The sequence below is a fragment of the Trichophyton benhamiae genome (assembly GCF_000151125.1).
Source record: "Trichophyton benhamiae CBS 112371 chromosome Unknown contig01293.0, whole genome shotgun sequence".
Lineage (NCBI taxonomy): Eukaryota > Fungi > Ascomycota > Eurotiomycetes > Onygenales > Arthrodermataceae > Trichophyton > Trichophyton benhamiae.
This window is the reverse complement of record NW_003315113.1, coordinates 82,285-99,787: the sequence shown is the minus strand read 5'-3', so window position 1 is coordinate 99,787 and position 17,503 is coordinate 82,285. Positions and strand designations below refer to the sequence as shown.

Here is a 17,503-nt window from a genome sequence, read left to right as displayed (position 1 = left end):
ACAACGTTTATGCCGGCGTGCGAAGAGGATAATTTGTGCATCTTTTGAGGCTATACATGCGACGCAATGTACGCACGGGCGGCACCCAGGAGAACAGGAGAAACGCATGGAGGCCTTCAGCCTTTGTTTAGACAAGACATGGTTATGGTGTTTCGTGTTTGCCAGCGCTATCTGCGGAGGAATGGCATCTTATCCCCTCCGTTTGAAACATTAAGCCACCCGCCACGGCTGCACAAATAGATACTTATATTGTGCTGCCTAATCAATGGACTCCCTGGCTTGGGGGCAGCCGTAATGGAGTCGTCCGTTTTCTGTACGGAGAACGGAGTATTTGCCGTGGTGATTATCGGCTACTTGGATAACTAACTAGTTTCCACAGCTCCTGAGACAGTCCTGTACTCTCCGCTGTCAACTCGTTATCGATTCTTGTAGCTATCGGCTTTGGGCTATAGGGTGGTAATATACGTTTTGGTGTTTGATACTCTATGTTGTCCAGTGTTTTCTACGAGTTAATCTCGGCTTTGAACAAGTCACCGTGGACGACTAGCTATGCCTTTACTAAATGCGGGCTTGTTTGATTCGCAAATAGAAATATATTCAACTGAATACCCGGAATTAATAAAATAAATAAAACCGAAAAATGCTCTGGACAGGAAGATGTACATGAGGCTCCAAAGTGAGGTTCCCGAACTCACTCAAGCCTTCTGCGTCGGACATCGACCTTGTTACTGTCTTTCAAGCCCTGGCGATAGGCTGAAGCATCTCTGACATCTGTGTAATGCCGCGCTTTTGTGTATAACCGGATACCTTGGTGCTTCAGATAGCCGTCCCCTACTTTCTTTGACGTTTGGCGGAACAGAATAAGTTGCATCTCGGATTTCCACAGGCTCGCCGCAGGAACACTAGTCACTGGAATATTCCTAGGCGTAGCCGTGTCCGCACCGGTTGAGGCATGCGAATGCTTCTCCTCTGACTTTATACCATCCAAGCTAATAAATGGTGATGCTTCGCGTTTCAGAAGCCTGCCAATCTCCTCATCCAAATCCGCGGTGGGTGAGAAACTGGCCACAGAACCGACGATCCCTGGCGGCTAACAGGTGAGCGAACTGCAAGGCTGGCCGGGGGGATCCTGCGAGGCATCAGCCAGTTGGAATGAAATGGGTACTCCGTAGAGCAATAAATTAAGGAAGATGAAATGGTGGACGGCGTTCTGGCTGCCTGGAGGGACCAGAAGGAGTAGTTAGAGGGTAGAACCAGCGCCATGACAGGTGTTAGTCGTCGAGAAGAGAGAGTGAGCCGTGAGCCTGTATAGCTCTGGCAAAGGTTTGGATCTTGTCATCCATCGCTATTCGCCATTGACAGTTGTTTGAATGGTCAATCAATGTCTGACTGGCGTTATGATGCGATGTGAGTGCAGGAAGTCAACTCGTGACGTTGACCACACCCTATAACATCACCATCATCACCATCATCACCATCATCACCATCATCACCATCATCACCATCATCATCAACATCAACAACTACCAACTCTCAGCGACTACTCGGTGTATCACTTTCCCGGGCTTCTTCGGTCGATATGACTCTGCCTTTACGGCGTGATCTGCATTTCGAGTCATTTCATCTCGCTGTGATGACTCACCCCAGCCACATTGAAGACCATCAATAAAAAGGGCCGGCAACGAAGGCGAAGGCGCCCGTTGATATAGAACAGATTTTGAAATCAACAGCAAGAAGATACCAGACCCGTCATGCTTCATCTAGACGGCAGCACGCTCGAAGGCGGCGGCCAACTCGTGCGCATCGCTGCCGCCCTATCAGCTTTGACCGGGAAACCGCTGAGTATCAGCCGCATACGCGCGAACCGAAGCGGCTCCAAGGGGCTGAAGGCCTCTCACTGTGCAGCCATAAAATTCTTGCTTGATGTCTGTGGAGGGACCGCGGTGGGGAACCAGGTTGGGCATCATGAACTCTCCATCTACCCAAGGGGACAGAAGACCGGGAGGAGCAGTTTGCAGACCAAGCGGGAAGACAACAATGCGAATTCAGACCTGAGAAAGTCGGCGGCGTCTTTACAGCAGCTATCACTCACTTCTCTGTACTCGTCACCGCGTGTCACAGTTAAATCAGAGTATGACATACGCCTATCAACACCGGGCTCGGTCTTCTTAATATTCCAAGCGCTCTATCCGTACCTTTTGTTTGCCGGCGCATGCACGCCGACAATAGAAGCCGATGCTGGCACTTCAGACACGGTACGGGAGCATCCAAAGGGAATACGGGTAAATATCACAGGCGGCACGCATGTGTCATTCTCCCCGTCGTACGATTATATATCCCAAGTGTTGATTCCAAATTTCGCGAAATTTGGGCTCCCTCCTTTATCTATGGAGCTGAAGAAACGCGGCTGGGCCACAGGCCAATGGGCAGAAGTAGGGGCAGTGTCGTTGGTTATTTCACCCTTATCGGCAAATGGGACGCCGTCTAGGTCTGACACCATATCATCACCGTCGCACGACAGTGGCAGAGCTCAGGCCGAAACACCCCCTGTAGTATTCCCGAGCATCGAGCTGGATGCGTTTGACAAAGGATTTATCACGCAAATAGATGTGACAATCCTCGCACCTGATACCCTTGCACAGAAGCTTCTAAAGGAACTTTCTGCAAAGTCGGCCAAGGGCCGCAACAGGGACAAGAAGTTGCAGAAGAAGGCAGTTCTTTGCCATGACCCATCCGGGGTCCGAAATCCGTATCGTGAGCAGGAAACTTCGGAGGACGGAGACGAGTACCTTAGTAACGCCGGAGAGCAAGCAGCGTGTATGGGTGATGCCTGTAACATGAAGCAAGGACCACCTCAAACGGCTCGAGAATTCATCCAGCTGGAAACTATCAGGACGTTATCCAGAGAGCTCAATCGTCAGGTCAACAGAGAACAAAGCGTGTTACCAACCACACCAGAGATCGACGATGCAGAAGTCGATGAGATGCAGTCACATCGTATTAATATTGGTGACGTGGTTGTTAATCTGCATACATCAGAGGCAACGTCCCACTACTCACAGACCTATATCCTCCTAGTCGCCCACACATCGACGGGGTTCCGTCTGGGGAGAGACGCACTTTATTCGTCATTCCACCATGGGCCAAGTAGGAGTGATTCCAAAACAGGGAAGAAGGCTAGGAAAGGGTCTGCTAGATCCAGTGCAGACAGTGGGAATATCCTGCTGAGAATGAAGGGCATGATCGATCAATGCGTGACAGACCTAATGGATGAATTCGAAAGCCATCCAGGAGACCAGGGGCAGGGCAGACGGATAATCATACCGAAGAAGGCAGTTGATGTATATATGAGGGATCAGCTCGTTGTATTTGAAGCGCTTGGAAGATTGACCCATCCTGGTCCCCATCTATCGGCGGGCGGGGAGCAGCGGGACGAGGAGGGAGTTAGCCTCCATACTCGCACCGCAAAGTGGGTATGTGAACAGATACTTGGATGTCCATGATGGACCAGAGTGCTAGCGCTCCTCCGTGGTCAGAATATATACTGGAGCGATGACACTATCTTCTACCCGCCTCCCCTAGCGCATTGGGCTCGATAGTATCGATCATCACGAAGGAATCGACAGCATCTTCACTCACCCACTCAATCAATCTGAGAGCACATTCAATCTAAAACTAAATAGCGTCAACGATGGGATCCATCAGAACGCTTTAGGCCTTGTTTCACCTTGCCATAGTCGCTCAGCAATGAAGCCCTAAACGTGCCTAAAACATGCTTCATATATGATATTCTGCAGACTACGGAGTAAATCCATTATTTTCCATTCAGAGTAAGGAGAAGTTGCCTATTCATATTATTATTATTCACACAGACCCAGCGAAGCTCAGCTGCAGCTAACAAACCGGACTAGTTAGTGGATAGGGTCAAGGGTGTGTCGAGCCGTCGGTTCAACGGTCGTCGTGGCGCTCTTAGCGATCTAAGCGAGGCGCAAAAAAACAAGGCATCACCAAAGCTCAAGAAGACATCGAAGCGTCTGCCCTGCATGTTTATTATTCGTTTATTATTACGAAGCCAAATAATAATAATAATAAAAATCAGGGAATAGAGCAGTTTTGACTGGTATAATTTTGCGTCGCCTCTCTCCATGATGATCAACCTTGTTCATGCACGCCAGCTACTGGCTGCTACCCACAATGGAGTAACCAGCTAAGTATGGCATAAAGCATCTCAGCCTTTCGATAACAGGCAGCCGTTCAACGCCCTGGCACACCAGACGAATATTGGTATATTGGGATGGGATAGGGTAGTCCATTCGTAGGAAGAAATATATGGTCAGAGAAAAGAGAAACAACACCAAGAAATTTTAAGCAGCCGCCCGAACGCCCAGTATGATGTCACGCAGCAGCACTCGCTGAAGATCTGGAGGCAGAAGAAAAAGAAAGAAGGGAAAAAGGCCCTTGTCCCTTGCGGAGATGCCACTCACAGGCTAGCATTTACCAGCGGAGAGGATTTTGGGTCCAGGATGAATCCAACTTACTCCATATGTCCATTTCGCCAGACTATCAAGGCCGGGTTGCTTAGATTATAACCATCTCGGCGCTTTGATGATCGCAATACAGAGGGCATTGTGTCGAGGAAATTAACCAAGGCGAATAATCGCCAATAAATATGTTCCCCTAGCTAATCTTATACCAATCATTTACGTCATGAATATCAGGAACTTAAGCTGAGCGGGCTATGCCAAAATCAAGCTAACAGGGCCACCGCGCAACGGACTAATAATTAGCGACAAGTTGCAGGGTCGAGAAGAGGTATAGAACGAGTCTATACAAATACCAAGTCGAATAAGGCAGCAAAATAAAAAGCAGATAAAGAGGCGGCCATGTTAGAGCCAACGAACATAAAGCCAACGAGAGAGCTGACGCTGGTGGCACTGCTCTTATTCTTTGTTTGAGCATACGAGAAAAACCTCCACTTTGGTCGGACTTTCAGCTTCTTTTTTTGCAATTTGTTTGCATGTCGAAAAAGGCGAGAGGTCGAGATGTATCGATTTTGTATCAAGGAATCCCCTTTGCCACCCCCTGAAACCGCCGAACCCAAAATATGTACGTTTTGCCCTATATTTTCTTTTTCCTGGTCCTGCTTTCCAATCGAATTCAGTGTGTGTTGGGCTGGGTAAGTAAGTTGGTGGAGACCGGAGACTGTTGAGTAGTATTCAGAGAAAGACGGGAGGCCAAGCAGAGCGCCCGGCTCGTTTTTGCCTTGTGGTTGCTGGCCTCGTAATTGTAATTTAACAGAAGTCGAGTAATCATAATAACTATAGATAAGCGGCGGGAGGTAAGATGAATGGAGGCAATAAGAAGATGCAAGATGGGGGTATGTTGCTATAATAAAAGATGGAGAAAAAGAACCGATATATAACAAAACAGTAAAAAACAATACAAAAAAAAAAGGACGATTAATCCAGAACGACAATGAAAAGAAAGGTGTTAAGAGGGAAAAAACCAGAGAAATCCAATCTGCTAAAAAAATGCAAAACACAATAGCCTCCAGATGCAGTTCAGCTCGGCATATAAACAGTCATACGGTATCGATGATAAGAAAGGTAAAAAAAAAAAAAAAAAAAAAAAAAAAAAAACGGGAGAAGCCGGCAGCAGTCCAATCCAGGGGTGAATAAAACATGTGGAAGAGACGCGGGCATCGAGAAGAAGAGGTAGAAGCCAAAAGGTAGGGGGTCCCTAGTCCAGAGGGCGGCCGCCTTGAAAGAGATGCGTGCGATGTCCAAATGTTGAAAGTGAAAGACCATTCACAGGACAGAAGGCTTGCTTTTTTTTGTAAACACTTTCTTTTTTGGGTATTTTTTTTTATTTCTTTTCTTTTCTCTTTTTTTCCTTTTGTTGGTCTTCTTTTTTGGTTGAATAGTTGCACCCAGGCATGTGTATGTAAGGAGCGTGGTGGTTTGTTTGGTAGTTTTATGCGGAATCCAGTCCCAAAGTCAAGTGTCGTAGATGAATGCTTTTTTTCCCCGGTTGATGTTCAAAAGGGAGACAGAGAGAAGCAAAAAAAAGGCAGAATTAGTTCTCATCATCCTCGTTCTTCTCGTCCAGCCACGCCCGTCGGTAGGCTGGCTGAGAGCGGAATGCAGAGCCAAATGGAGATGGAGAAGCAGGACGGCGTAGGTTGGAGGCCTGTGAAATATATGTTAGCTTTGCTAGTTATATCACAAGAGTAAATCGCAATACAAGAACATACCACACAGGTAGCGCATTTGGCTCCGTCAATGTTGACACGACCACGGCATCCACGAGGGTAGTTGACGCAGGAATACATGATTATCGGCGTAGGTCTCCTTCTTTTGAGAAGAGTAAACTGTCGTGGAATAACAAAAGCCCTTCGCTTTTTGGTGGTGGTCGATGGTTTTGCGCAAAAGCCCGTCCTTCAATCAACCAAGGGGTGTTTTTTCCTTTTCTCTTTCTTTTCTTTCTTCCTCCGGCTATTGATAAATAGACCCAGCTAGCAGGCGGAAGAGCGTCAAAGTATGCTATGCGGTATGCGAATCCAAGGAGCGAATTGAACAAGCAGGGTGCCCGGTAAGCGATTATAAGAGGATTGTATATAAGAAAAGTATTAAACAGCAATTGAGTGAAAGCAGAAGAAAGGAATGGCAACCAGCGAGACGACTGGAGAAGTAGAAGTAGTAGCAGGAAGCAGAAGCAGTCGGGGAAGAAGAAGAAGAAGAAGAAGAAGAGGCGGCCGGAGCAAAGGGGGCAAGACGCAGGTATATAAAGGCAGAAGGGGGGCGGAGACACAGAGCAGCGCAGTAACTAGTTAGCAGTCACAGCAGCAGAGGGAAAGAAAAAGCAAAGAGACGAAAAGAAAAGAAAAAGGGCCAAACAGTTCGGCTGTTTGAGACTTTTGCGAGAGCTTCTTCTTCGTCTTCGTCTTCGTCTCTATCTCTTTTCTGCTGCCTCCAAGGGGACGCTTTTTTGCTTTTGCTTTTCTTTGCTTTTGCGGTTCTCCTGGAGTCAAGGCGGGAATTGCAGTGGATCTCCAGCTCGAGGATCGTACATATAGTACTTAGTTATTGTCAGATGCTAAGATGGCCGCAGCAATATCGATGGTGATAATAATAATATATATATAATATGCACTATAGCCTCTACACGGAGTATGTAGGCGTATGAGTAACAGTGAGCAAGGGAAGAGTGTAGCGTAACCAGCTGTGCATCCAATATATGTCAGTTAAACTTGCAGCGAAAAGGGGGGTTGCAGAGGAGGCGAAAAAGGAGAGCATCCCCGGCCCTTTTTATCTCTTTCCCTGGCCCAGTCACGGCTTAGTACCGTCCGAGATGCTCTCTAAACATGCTTACATGCTGGCGGGCAGAGACAAAAAGCTTGCCCGGTGCTGTCGCTGGCTGGCTGCCATATCCTGCCTGTCACATTCCACCAATCTCTGCATTCCAACAAACCCCGTCTGGTTCCGTAGGATAAAGACGATATCCCTCCTTTTTTTTTTCACACACAGTCTGCGCTATGCCCAACCTGATACGGGACGGAGTACGCCCGGCATCACATTCGCAGGAGAAAGAAGAAAAAAAGGGGGTGGTGGATGTGGGATGTTGCTGTATAACTGAATGGTAATTTGAACATCGCCGTCACCATCACCAGCCAGCCAACCCACTAGTTAGCCGGCCGTCACCAACAAGATAACTACTAATTAGTTTCACTGCTGGGCTGCAGCGGACGAAGAAGAGAAGACGGTGGAAGCGGAGGGAGGCAGCCGCTGACACCGCCCTTTGCACAGCCCTTTCACACCGTCTTTCTTACCCTACCTTTGATACTGCTCCATAGGATTTCAACCAGCAGCCAACGTCTCCCTCGCTTACATACACCCCTCTTGCTCGCTCTCCAGTCACCTCCCCGCCCCATATATCAGCCACATGGATGCACTGCTGGCGATGTCAGGCATCAACAAGGTCCCGTCGTCCTCCTGAAACAGCCGGCGATTCCACCCAAACAGGTTTTTTGTGACGCCTGGGTCGAGTCTGCTGCCATCCTTAACGCTTCTCCGATATAGGCTCAGCAACTGCCCGGCCCTACCTTGTGAACCCGTCGCATATCCAGATCTATATCCTCCGTGCTCCTGATTCCTGGCGCTGTTACAGGCTCGTTGCATGCCAGGAAGTCGTCTGTTTCTTCGCCCGCTGTTCCGGCTCGAACGACTCGATGTCCGCCCGCCCTTTACTCACGGAAATTAATAGGTCTGGTCTCAATTTCAAGAAGTGGGATCAAAGTAAGATTACCCTGTTTTAATTGAAAAAAAAAAAAAAAAAAAAGAAGGAAAGGAAAAAGAAAAGAGAAAACGGTCGACTGGGTCATCTTTCTTAACGGCGCTGGCGCTGGCCTGTCCCGATCTTCGCTCGCAATTGGACCGTCCTTTCGCTGTCATCAAATTAGCGTCGGGCCCGTCTGGCAAAGGAGCGAAGGCGTGAGAAAGGGAAAAGAAAAGTACGAGAAAACGGCGGATCCATCGGCAACAGGGTCCAGACTTGCGTCTTTCTCATCTTTCTGGCGCTTTCGATATCTTTTTTAGTTTTGGTTCCCTTGGATAAGGCAGGTTAGACGAAAGGCAGCAGACACACTAAAAAAGGGAGTAATAAGGGGGGAGGAAGATCTCTTGCAAGATCTAGAAGTGTTCTTTGTTTATACCGAGGCCGACGGATGGCAAAGGCCAGCGAGGCTAGAACTGTTCCTCTCATCTCCCTGGGCGTCCAAGGGGGCCTTTTTTTTCGCCGCTTCTTCCTTCCTTCTTTTTTTTTTTTTTTCGTTTTGCTTCGCTTTGCCCTCAGCCCTGTTTTGCCTTGACGCCCATGCGGGTTCCGAGAACCAGTTTGCAGGTTATACATCTAACGCTGTCCTATATCTGGAACAGGGAACGTGTACACTTTCCTCTGCGCGTAAACCTCGCTCTCTTAATACGATGATGCGCCTCACGAGGCACGCCGTAGCGCCTGCGGTGGTTGGAGATTGGGGTTTGCCAGACTCAAGAATCACTCTGGTTTCATGCTTTTTCTTTCCCTTTCGAGTCATTTCTTTGCCAACAATTCTTGTCCTTCCATCCCACATCCCCCTGGCAATTCGTGTCCCCCGGAAATCACATTGTACGGTACCAAGCCTTGTCTTGACAAATGATGCCATTGCCATGTCATCAGTGCCGGATGAGAATAAAGGCACCGGTTCCCGGTCGTCGTCAGCATGGGGGGGCGGCAGGATGCGTTGTTGGAATTGGTTAAGACTACCCAGAGCCAGGCCCAAGCAAAGAAGACAAACAGAAAATGTCTTTTTAAGCTTATTCATTTGGCTCAGCGATGCGCATCAACAGGGCAGGGTAGTTAGCGGTCGCTTTTGTTTTTCTTCATCCTCTTCTTTTCTTTTCTCATCTTCCACAATTCTGGCTGCAGCTGGATTATTAATAACTGTGACTTGCATGAGATCAGAATCATTCTCCCTGCATTTCCTCCGTCATTGTGCATAATATGCAAGTACGTAAGGAGAAATAAATATCAATATCCCAGCTAACACATGTACGCGGTTTTTCTATGTGCAGTTGCACTCCGTACGAAGCAACTCTTGGCTTCCGCCTTTTTGGGTCATCCCCCTCCTCCTCCCCATAATCCTTGGGTGGATTCAAGTTGAAAATAATGCAGGTTGGGCATCACCCCAAGCCACGATCAACGGCTTTTCTCTGAGGGGTGCTGCAGTTCGTTCATCACCTTTCATTTTATTTCTTTTTTTTTTTTTTTTTTTTTTTTTTTTTCTTAGGCTAAGTGCCGTGAGAAGTCCGTTTTTTTCCACGGCGTATCAGCCTCGATGAATGAAAATAGGGGCAAGATAAAGAAGAGAGCGGGGTAGGGGCAGTTAAATGACCCCTTTTTTCCGCTGTCTTGTCCTCGTTCTTTGACGAAGGGAGATCATGTCTGCAGGGAAATAGCGTCGTGAGTGATAATATACCAACCTAGCTTTATCGGTAGAGAGGGGACCACGAACCGCGGAGAATCTCGAATAATGGTAAAGTTGCTCCGGAATCCTGTTAAACACGGAGTAACTATGCGCCTTGTGTGAAGAAAATAATGTGAAGCCTTCCACTACTCCGGGCATGCTGAGGCTGGTCAGCCCCCAATGCATGATGCAGTCAGCCAAGACAGGAGTACAGCAAAGAGCCGTCAAGGGTATCACAGAATATACCCAACAATCTCTCTTCACACGTACACTTTTTTTTTCGCTTTTTGCTTTTCACGATATCGGCAAATACGCTGCGCCTGTACTATCCCGACTCTGATTCTCATCGCGTAATGGAACGAAATCCCGAGAATGACCATTAATGGAGAGGTTGGGCAGCAAGCCTCCAGCACTATTGCGGACGGGAAAGCCGCAAGCTTGCTGCGAGGTTGCTTTCTTTCTTTTTTCACCCACCTTTTCCCTTCGCTTTCTAGTTACTTTGTTCCGTTCTTTGGTTTCGATTCTTTGGCTACCTCTTCTCTGACGGAGAAGCTTAAAATATAGAGACAAAGCTTCTGTGCCTGCTGTCCTTCCGCGTATTTCTTGTTGCCTGAAGAACTGACTGGCCAGATGCACATGTCTCGTCTTTCCTGCTTGGTTGGTGGTTAACATCAGTGGTAGTCTCCGTAAGCTATGGAGTATGGATCGGAGATGCTCTATAGCGTGTGTAAAAGAACTCAAGCAACAGTACTAGGCAGAGAATAGCGTTTGACTCCGTACTCTGGCCGCTGTTGGGATGGGGCGCCTGGCATGTTGCAGGATGGGTCTTCCATTTCGCTTTCGTATACTCCGTACTAGTTTAACTAATCAGCTCTGCAGGCGAGGTGGGTTCACTTCCCTTGCAACAGTGTTTTGTATTTTCATCGTGTAAAGCTGTCTCATCCCTTGGACATCTCGCATAGTGGCTCAATGGTAACATCTCCGTCGTCTTGTCTGAAGTTGATGTTCGTCTCGTTTCCGGCTTCTCTCCCCCTCCCCTTTTTCTTGCTTGCCGATGAGATCACGAGACGCCTTCGCCTGGCCGAAAGAGGAAAAAACCGACGACCTCAACTTCGAGTATGCCAAAAGCCTCTGCTCACCACCCAACTGCCGGCCAACTGACGGCGCGAGCCACTTAACCGCAGTGGTGTGCAGATGGGGACGGGTAGCGGGAAGCGGAAGACGGGAGAAAGCGCGCAAGGCGAACAAAAAACAGGGGGCCAGGACGAGTTTTTCACGTCACTCTCACTTCACAGCCCATCCCTGGAGGTCACCCGGCCAGCAAAGAACCTCGCGCGTTTTCGTACGAGACGAACCATACCAGCATGGACCTCGGGATGTTTTCTGCTGATATGAAGCGGCTCTACAGTCGTCAGTCTCTCGGCCACTCATGTAGGGGGTCTGGGACGATCCTATATGCGCTGTATTGGCTAATATACCCTCAAGTTTGGCCGTCATGGAGTCAGTCATGCGCACGCGCAAGGAGACCAAAACAGAAGAGGGGAGAAAATGTCCCTGCCAACTCGCTCTCACTATCTCCCTCCTCTTTTCCCTTCCCCCCTTTTTGAGCGGGTCCAATCCGAGAATATTCACAAAGCAAGAAACTACACAAGTATGCGCCTTCTGTTCCATGAGCTTCAGAAGCCATGGACGGCACTTGCCATGCATTTGATACCCATCTTTGGTTGTTTATTTACATCGTGATATTTACCTGCCGATGCAGAAGCAACGACTGTCTCCGTGCTTACTCTTCGAGTCTGCGAGAAGTAAACATCCCAATCCAGGTGGAGGAAGAAAAACGCAGTTTTTCTTCATGAAGCCCAAATATTACAGCGCATAGTTTTTCTGTATATCCTTTTATCAAATACTCAGGTTTGCATTGGTTTACAAAAAAAGCGTTAAAGCATTGGAATAATATCGCAGAGATCCAATACGTGACCATAAGCAATAATGTTTTCCAACAACTCAAGTGGAAATAAGAGAGTCCGGAGGTCAAAGTCTTCAGCTTCAGTGCAGAACCGTCGGCCGGCTATGTCAGAGGCTTTCGATTCTGAACTGGCGCAGCTACAAGCTTTGGCAGCGGCATCTCTAGCTATGCGGCGTCATGATAACCGGCCTTCTTCTAGCTTGTCAAGTTCCAAGAAGTGGTATGATCATTCGTCCAGCACGGATGGTAGCTATCACCAACAACCCCTTTCTCAACCCAGCGATACAAAAGATGAGAGTGAGAGTTACTGCCCTACAAGCGCCACCGAGTCGACTATACTTCCACGAATGTCCGAATCGTCCGGAGTCATGGAACAGAATAGGCCGACTATCTGCCCAGCGTCGCCGCGTCCATCCTCCTACAGGAGACTTCGGAAATCGAAATCCATGTTTACCACCTCCCACGAGTCTGAGCGGTTGTGTCATGGATCTGGCAACAACCAGAGAACAAGTTCAGGAACAAGCCGTCTCTCCCGCCGTACCCTTCGAAGGTCCTTGTCCTTTTTTAGGGGAAGTAGCATATCAAAAGCCGATAAGGAAAACCATGCAACAGTCTCCACTTTACCAATTGAACTTGCTAGAGAACAATTCCAAAGGTCTATGGAAGAAAAGCGTGTAGCGAATGGATCAGAGTCAATTGTTACCCGCAGTTCTCGGCAAGTGCCAAAGCCTTTCAAAAAGTCCATGAGGTCAAACGGAACGAATGCTGGATCTACTACCCCCTCGAGATATGCATCTACTGGCACCCACTGTGGGCCTAAGGCCCGTCTGTTCTCGTTTTCGATTAAGAATAGCATTCGTCGGATTTTCGGGAGACGGCTATCAAGTAGCCGGGAAGAGTTACCAAAGCAGCATGGAGCCCACCACGATTTTGGCTCTTTTGACGTCGGATCTTCCGAGGACTCTTACTTTGATGAATCTTCCGACTATGCTAAATACCAGGAACAGCTACTGTCGCAAAATGCAGCTAATACGGCCCAAAGTGTTCGATCCATGAAGAGCTGCTCGAGTATGGCCACCTCCAACTCGCGCGTTACAAGCTGGACGGACTCAACGGCTGGTAATACACTAACTATGAAACAGTTTCCTCCATTGACTCGGCAGGGCTTGGATATCATTCGTGAAGATAGTGATGTGTACACGCCTACTCCTTCTCCAGGCCGACACCGGCATGATGGGTACTCTATTTTCCGGCAACCCCTTGACAATACGGTTGACATTGATAGCCAACGGATGTTCTCTGCCCTCATGCGGAACATTGATGAGACTAAGAACAAAAGGAAAGCTAACCAAGCTCCACTAACCAAGTCAAAGGCCAGGTCAAGCCATGATTCGTCTACGAATGGTTCTCCCCTGACTATTAGAGCAGTCAAGCAATCACCTAACGCACCCTCCGCAAGGCAGTCGATGTCTGGCTCTAGGGCATCCCCGAGTTCCCGCAGTCTCTTCTCAGTGAGATCAAGCCGCACTGTTAAACTAACTCCACAGGAGATTGCTCGCAAAAATGAGATGGTTTCTAGAAAGCGGTCTGACCAGACAATTCGCGGCTTGGGTCGTTTAGATCTATCAGGCACATCTATCTCCGAAAACAAGCCCACGGGAGAATGGCAAACCGAGCAGTTAGAACTGCGGGATGACTCTGGGAGCGTGATCATCAATAGATCTCAAGAGGATGGAGATATTCCACCCTCACCGAGTGTTTATTCAAGGACAACAGAAGTGAGGTCCCCATACAGACTGAATGTTGACTCTTCAGACTCTGATGAGGAAGAACCTGGTACTGTTACAATTCTTGATAGCCAGCGTCTACCATACCCTCCCAGACGTAGCAGTCAGGCCGCGAGAGGAATCAGCAGCGACTGGAAAACATGGATGAACTCTCAGATGGATTTGATTGACGCTGCTGCCCGTTCGGCAAGTTTAGCAAACCCTAATTACGCTCTTCCTGGTCACTACCGAGAAGATACCCAAATCAATGGCCCAAGCCCGGAGGAGCTGAAGCGCGTGGTACTAGCTCGTCGCAAGCAGTCATCTCGCGGAGTACCAAGTCCCAGCAGTACCGCTGGCGGAAGATCTACCAATGGTGACCCCAGGACAAACATAACAGAAGCACTCTCTATACCAAACAATAATTTTTCACGCCCACTGCGCAGTTCGCCAAATGGCAATCTGTCAGCTTGCAGCACGGTAGTTCGAAAACCATCTATAACGACCTCAGCAATTCGTCACCCGTGTACTCCACTGATATGTGATAGTGAAATGACTCCATCGCCACTATCGGTCCGAGCTAGGAGTATGTCAAGGACACCAACAACCGCCGCTGTTCCTCCTCTACAGTACAATAAAACACGGCCAGCCGGAGATGGCGCTATCTTGGAAGACTCCTCGCTTATGAATAGCGGGCAATCTTCTCAAGGCCAATCTGGGTCTTCAGTGTCACCTATATGTCTGAATGATGGTAAAAGTCTACTTCAAGAAATCCAGTTCAATTCCGTGCGCCCAAGGCGTGAGCAGACGAATGGTACCAAAGAAAACAAATGGACTTCTGCTTCGTACCGCCAAAATGGCCGCCCGAATTATGCGTCAAAACTCAACGGCCTTCATAGTACGATTAGTACCAAGCGTATGGTGGACATATTCTTAAGTGAGCGAAGTCAGCCGCCAAGGGGCAGTGCGGATGATAGTGCTCCTGAGCCAGCATTTTTATAAAACTGAAGAAACCATCGGATTCTATTTTGCGTAGCTCACCCTGGGTTCTTTGACCATCCCTTTTGTTGTGTTGGAATAAAGATAGTGCGTACAAGATAGCAGGAATTGCTATCTTTTCTTAGGTGTAAGATTAAGTCCTGCATACCTCAATCAGTATATTTACCAAGCCTTCTTGTGTCCCTAAGTTAATAGTGGACGTAAATATATCCTGTAATGGTTACATTTCATTTTATATGATGACGACTAATGTAGGTAACTTTCGTGCATATCTGCCATTGAATATATGCAACCAGGAACTATCAGCACGCAACAGTAAATTTATGTCGGAGAAATGGCCCATATATATATCTGCGATGGTAAACTTAGCAAAGATTATTCAGGATGACAAGATCCTAAGCAGAAAAGGGAAACATAATTATTCCATGAAGTATGCGAAGTATCCAGTAAGGAGGCCCAATTGACCAAAAAAACAACAAAGGTCGAAATCAGTGCAGTGTAGTGTGTATTCATGCAAATCATTTTTTATGCTTTTATATCTCGATAAATATTCGAGTCAAGAACAGTAGTTTGCAGGGAAGCTTCCCCTGACACCACGTAGTTCTCCCTGCCACCAGTCATCTGTACTGTCAGTTTTCTTGATGACGCGGATCCGGTCGCCTTCCTTGAAGACGAGATCGCCAGCTCCTTGACCGCCAAAGTCGTAGAGTGCAGTGACAAACTGTATCTGGCTGGAAGAAGCTGACCGTGGTGGAGGTGGAGGTGGGGGTTTCTTCTTTGCGGCCGCAGCTGCAAGAGATGCTATTCCGCCCATCGAAGGGGCTGCGGCCTGTGTTGGTTTCGTACTGGTGGGTATTGGAGGAATATAATGGGGTGTGTTGTGGGGAGGTGTAGGAGCAGGAGCAAGGTGGTGGACGCTATTGTTATTATTTGGAGACTCGTGTGCTGGTTGTTCCGACGCAGACTGGCTGTCCAGCTGCGATGACGATGTATAGCGGCCGATTCGGGGACGGGAATCCATGGATGAAGCAGAGGGTAGGCGAGAAAGCGAGTTGGGCGAAGTAGACGGCTTGCGCAACGTACCGCCGGCACCGATAACTGGACGACCGTTTGAAGAGGGGTGGTTCCCGTTCCTTTGGTCTCCAGATGTCCGTGGCTGGCGGGCTGTTTTACCGCCGGCAACACAATTGAAGCTTTCTATCTCACGTTGCACGCTGAGAAACCCATCTTCGAATGTCCGGATGATATCCTCCATTGGCGGCGGTGGAGATGGGAGCTGTTGCTCTTCACAGTATGTGTGAAGGACGGTATAGTAGAGAGCGAGCAATGTGTTTTGAATCTCAATCTGTGCACCAAGAAGATGAGGGAGGATAGAAAAAGTGGCTGTTATTATCCCAGGGAGGACAGAGCGTAGATGGTCGTCTGCAGCGTTATAATCCTAGGAATATCAAGTTAGATACCAGCTTCGTTGCAAAGAAAGAGGGAGGACTGCTTACATCCGTAGCCTTGGATAGATCCGCCTCTGCCTTTGCTAGAGCAGCATTGTCTCTGTCAGAGCGCTTCGTCTTCTTCCTCGAGGAGTCTACTCGACCCTGATATCTTTCAAAATCCAGCTATATAGACCAGTTAGTTAGCTCAACGCACACAGTATCCTGGCAGACACTCTTCTCAACGCATGCGTACCTTTTTATCCTCTCGTTTCTTGATCACTTTCTTAAGCGGCTGCAGATACTCTCTTGCGTCCATGGCTGGCCGAATAATCCGGTCATCAACCGCACTCACTTCGGCGACCAGGTCTGCCTTTAAAGAGTCATACTCCTCTCTCAATCGGACCACGCGGTGTAGGGTATGTTCGGGGACGACCGCAGGGGTATGGTCTGACGACGGCTCCGATGCGCCAACGATAGGGTTGTATAGCTGCTCGAACTCCTGGACAAGGCGAGCCTGGTAGGTGAAGATCGAAGACCACGCATCGCGCCATGCTTTGCTCGATTCGATGATCTAGTTGAGATGTCCATCAGATTCAGCTGCAACAAGGACAGACGCCCGGTCAACCAGGATATAAGTAGCAAGCAAAGAAGATCATACCTTCTGGAGCAGCTTATCGGCATCATCGAAGTCCTTGAGCAGAACAGAGACCTGGCTCTCGTCCGCCGAACGCTTCATGAACTTGCCAAACTGGCGATTGATGTTGAGCATGGTGGCGGTTCTTGCGAGATCACTAGCTAGTTAACGCAACTGAAAAAAGGGATCCAAAGGGTAGGCTTCAGGCTTCGTCCCGCCGTCCGCTGATGGTCTGCGGTCCAGTCTAGCTAACTAGTCAACTAGTTACCAGGCAGGCCAGCGAGATGGCACGAACCGAGTCTGGAACCCAGCTCTCCAGGGGGGAAAAAGAGGTGGCAGTGGAGGAGGAGACAAGGAAGAAAAATTTAGCTAACTCGTCAACTAGTTAATTAATCTCAAGCATGCGCACGGCGGGGTCTGGCATGGACGAAGAAAAGGGCTCCCGGGATGCAGAGCCACGCTGCGCTCCGCCATGTGTAGATAGATGGCTGTCCTCTAGCAGGGAGGAAAAGGAGAGAGAGTAAGTACGAGAAGAAGAAGAAGAAGAAGAAACCTGCTGCGTCACAGGGTCAAGGGCGAGCCCATCCCTGCTGTTTCATCAGCTCCAGCACCGCCCTCTGTGCGACTTGTTGGATCCCACTTTAACTAACTTATACCTGCAGGAAAAAGGACTGTATAGACCGGGCGATTACGCGTTAATGAGCTAGT

At 48.6% G+C, this 17,503-nt stretch overlaps 4 protein-coding genes across 4 annotated transcripts; 2 read left to right on the top strand and 2 right to left on the bottom strand.

Moving 5' to 3' along the window:
* Nucleotides 1-1,751: 1,751 nt before the first annotated feature.
* ARB_03978 (RNA 3'-terminal phosphate cyclase, putative) lies at nucleotides 1,752-3,503 on the top strand (the record flags this gene model as incomplete). The annotated part of the gene is made up of 1 exon (XM_003017056.1): nucleotides 1,752-3,503. The coding sequence occupies one exon, from the start codon at nucleotides 1,752-1,754 to the stop codon at nucleotides 3,501-3,503; it is 1,752 nt and encodes a 583-aa protein (XP_003017102.1).
* A 2,572-nt stretch (nucleotides 3,504-6,075) lies between these two features.
* Nucleotides 6,076-6,331, bottom strand: ARB_03977 (uncharacterized protein; the record flags this gene model as incomplete). The annotated part of the gene is made up of 2 exons (XM_003017055.1): nucleotides 6,076-6,189; nucleotides 6,254-6,331. 2 exons carry the CDS (start codon nucleotides 6,329-6,331, stop codon nucleotides 6,076-6,078), a joined length of 192 nt encoding a protein of 63 aa, XP_003017101.1.
* A 5,658-nt stretch (nucleotides 6,332-11,989) lies between these two features.
* Nucleotides 11,990-14,734, top strand: ARB_03976 (uncharacterized protein; the record flags this gene model as incomplete). The annotated part of the gene is made up of 1 exon (XM_003017054.1): nucleotides 11,990-14,734. One exon carries the CDS (start codon nucleotides 11,990-11,992, stop codon nucleotides 14,732-14,734), a length of 2,745 nt encoding a protein of 914 aa, XP_003017100.1.
* Nucleotides 14,735-15,287: 553 nt separating this feature from the next.
* ARB_03975 (uncharacterized protein) lies at nucleotides 15,288-16,930 on the bottom strand (the record flags this gene model as incomplete). The annotated part of the gene is made up of 4 exons (XM_003017053.1): nucleotides 15,288-16,169; nucleotides 16,228-16,344; nucleotides 16,415-16,732; nucleotides 16,820-16,930. The coding sequence occupies 4 exons, from the start codon at nucleotides 16,928-16,930 to the stop codon at nucleotides 15,288-15,290; spliced, it is 1,428 nt and encodes a 475-aa protein (XP_003017099.1).
* Nucleotides 16,931-17,503: the final 573 nt, after the last annotated feature.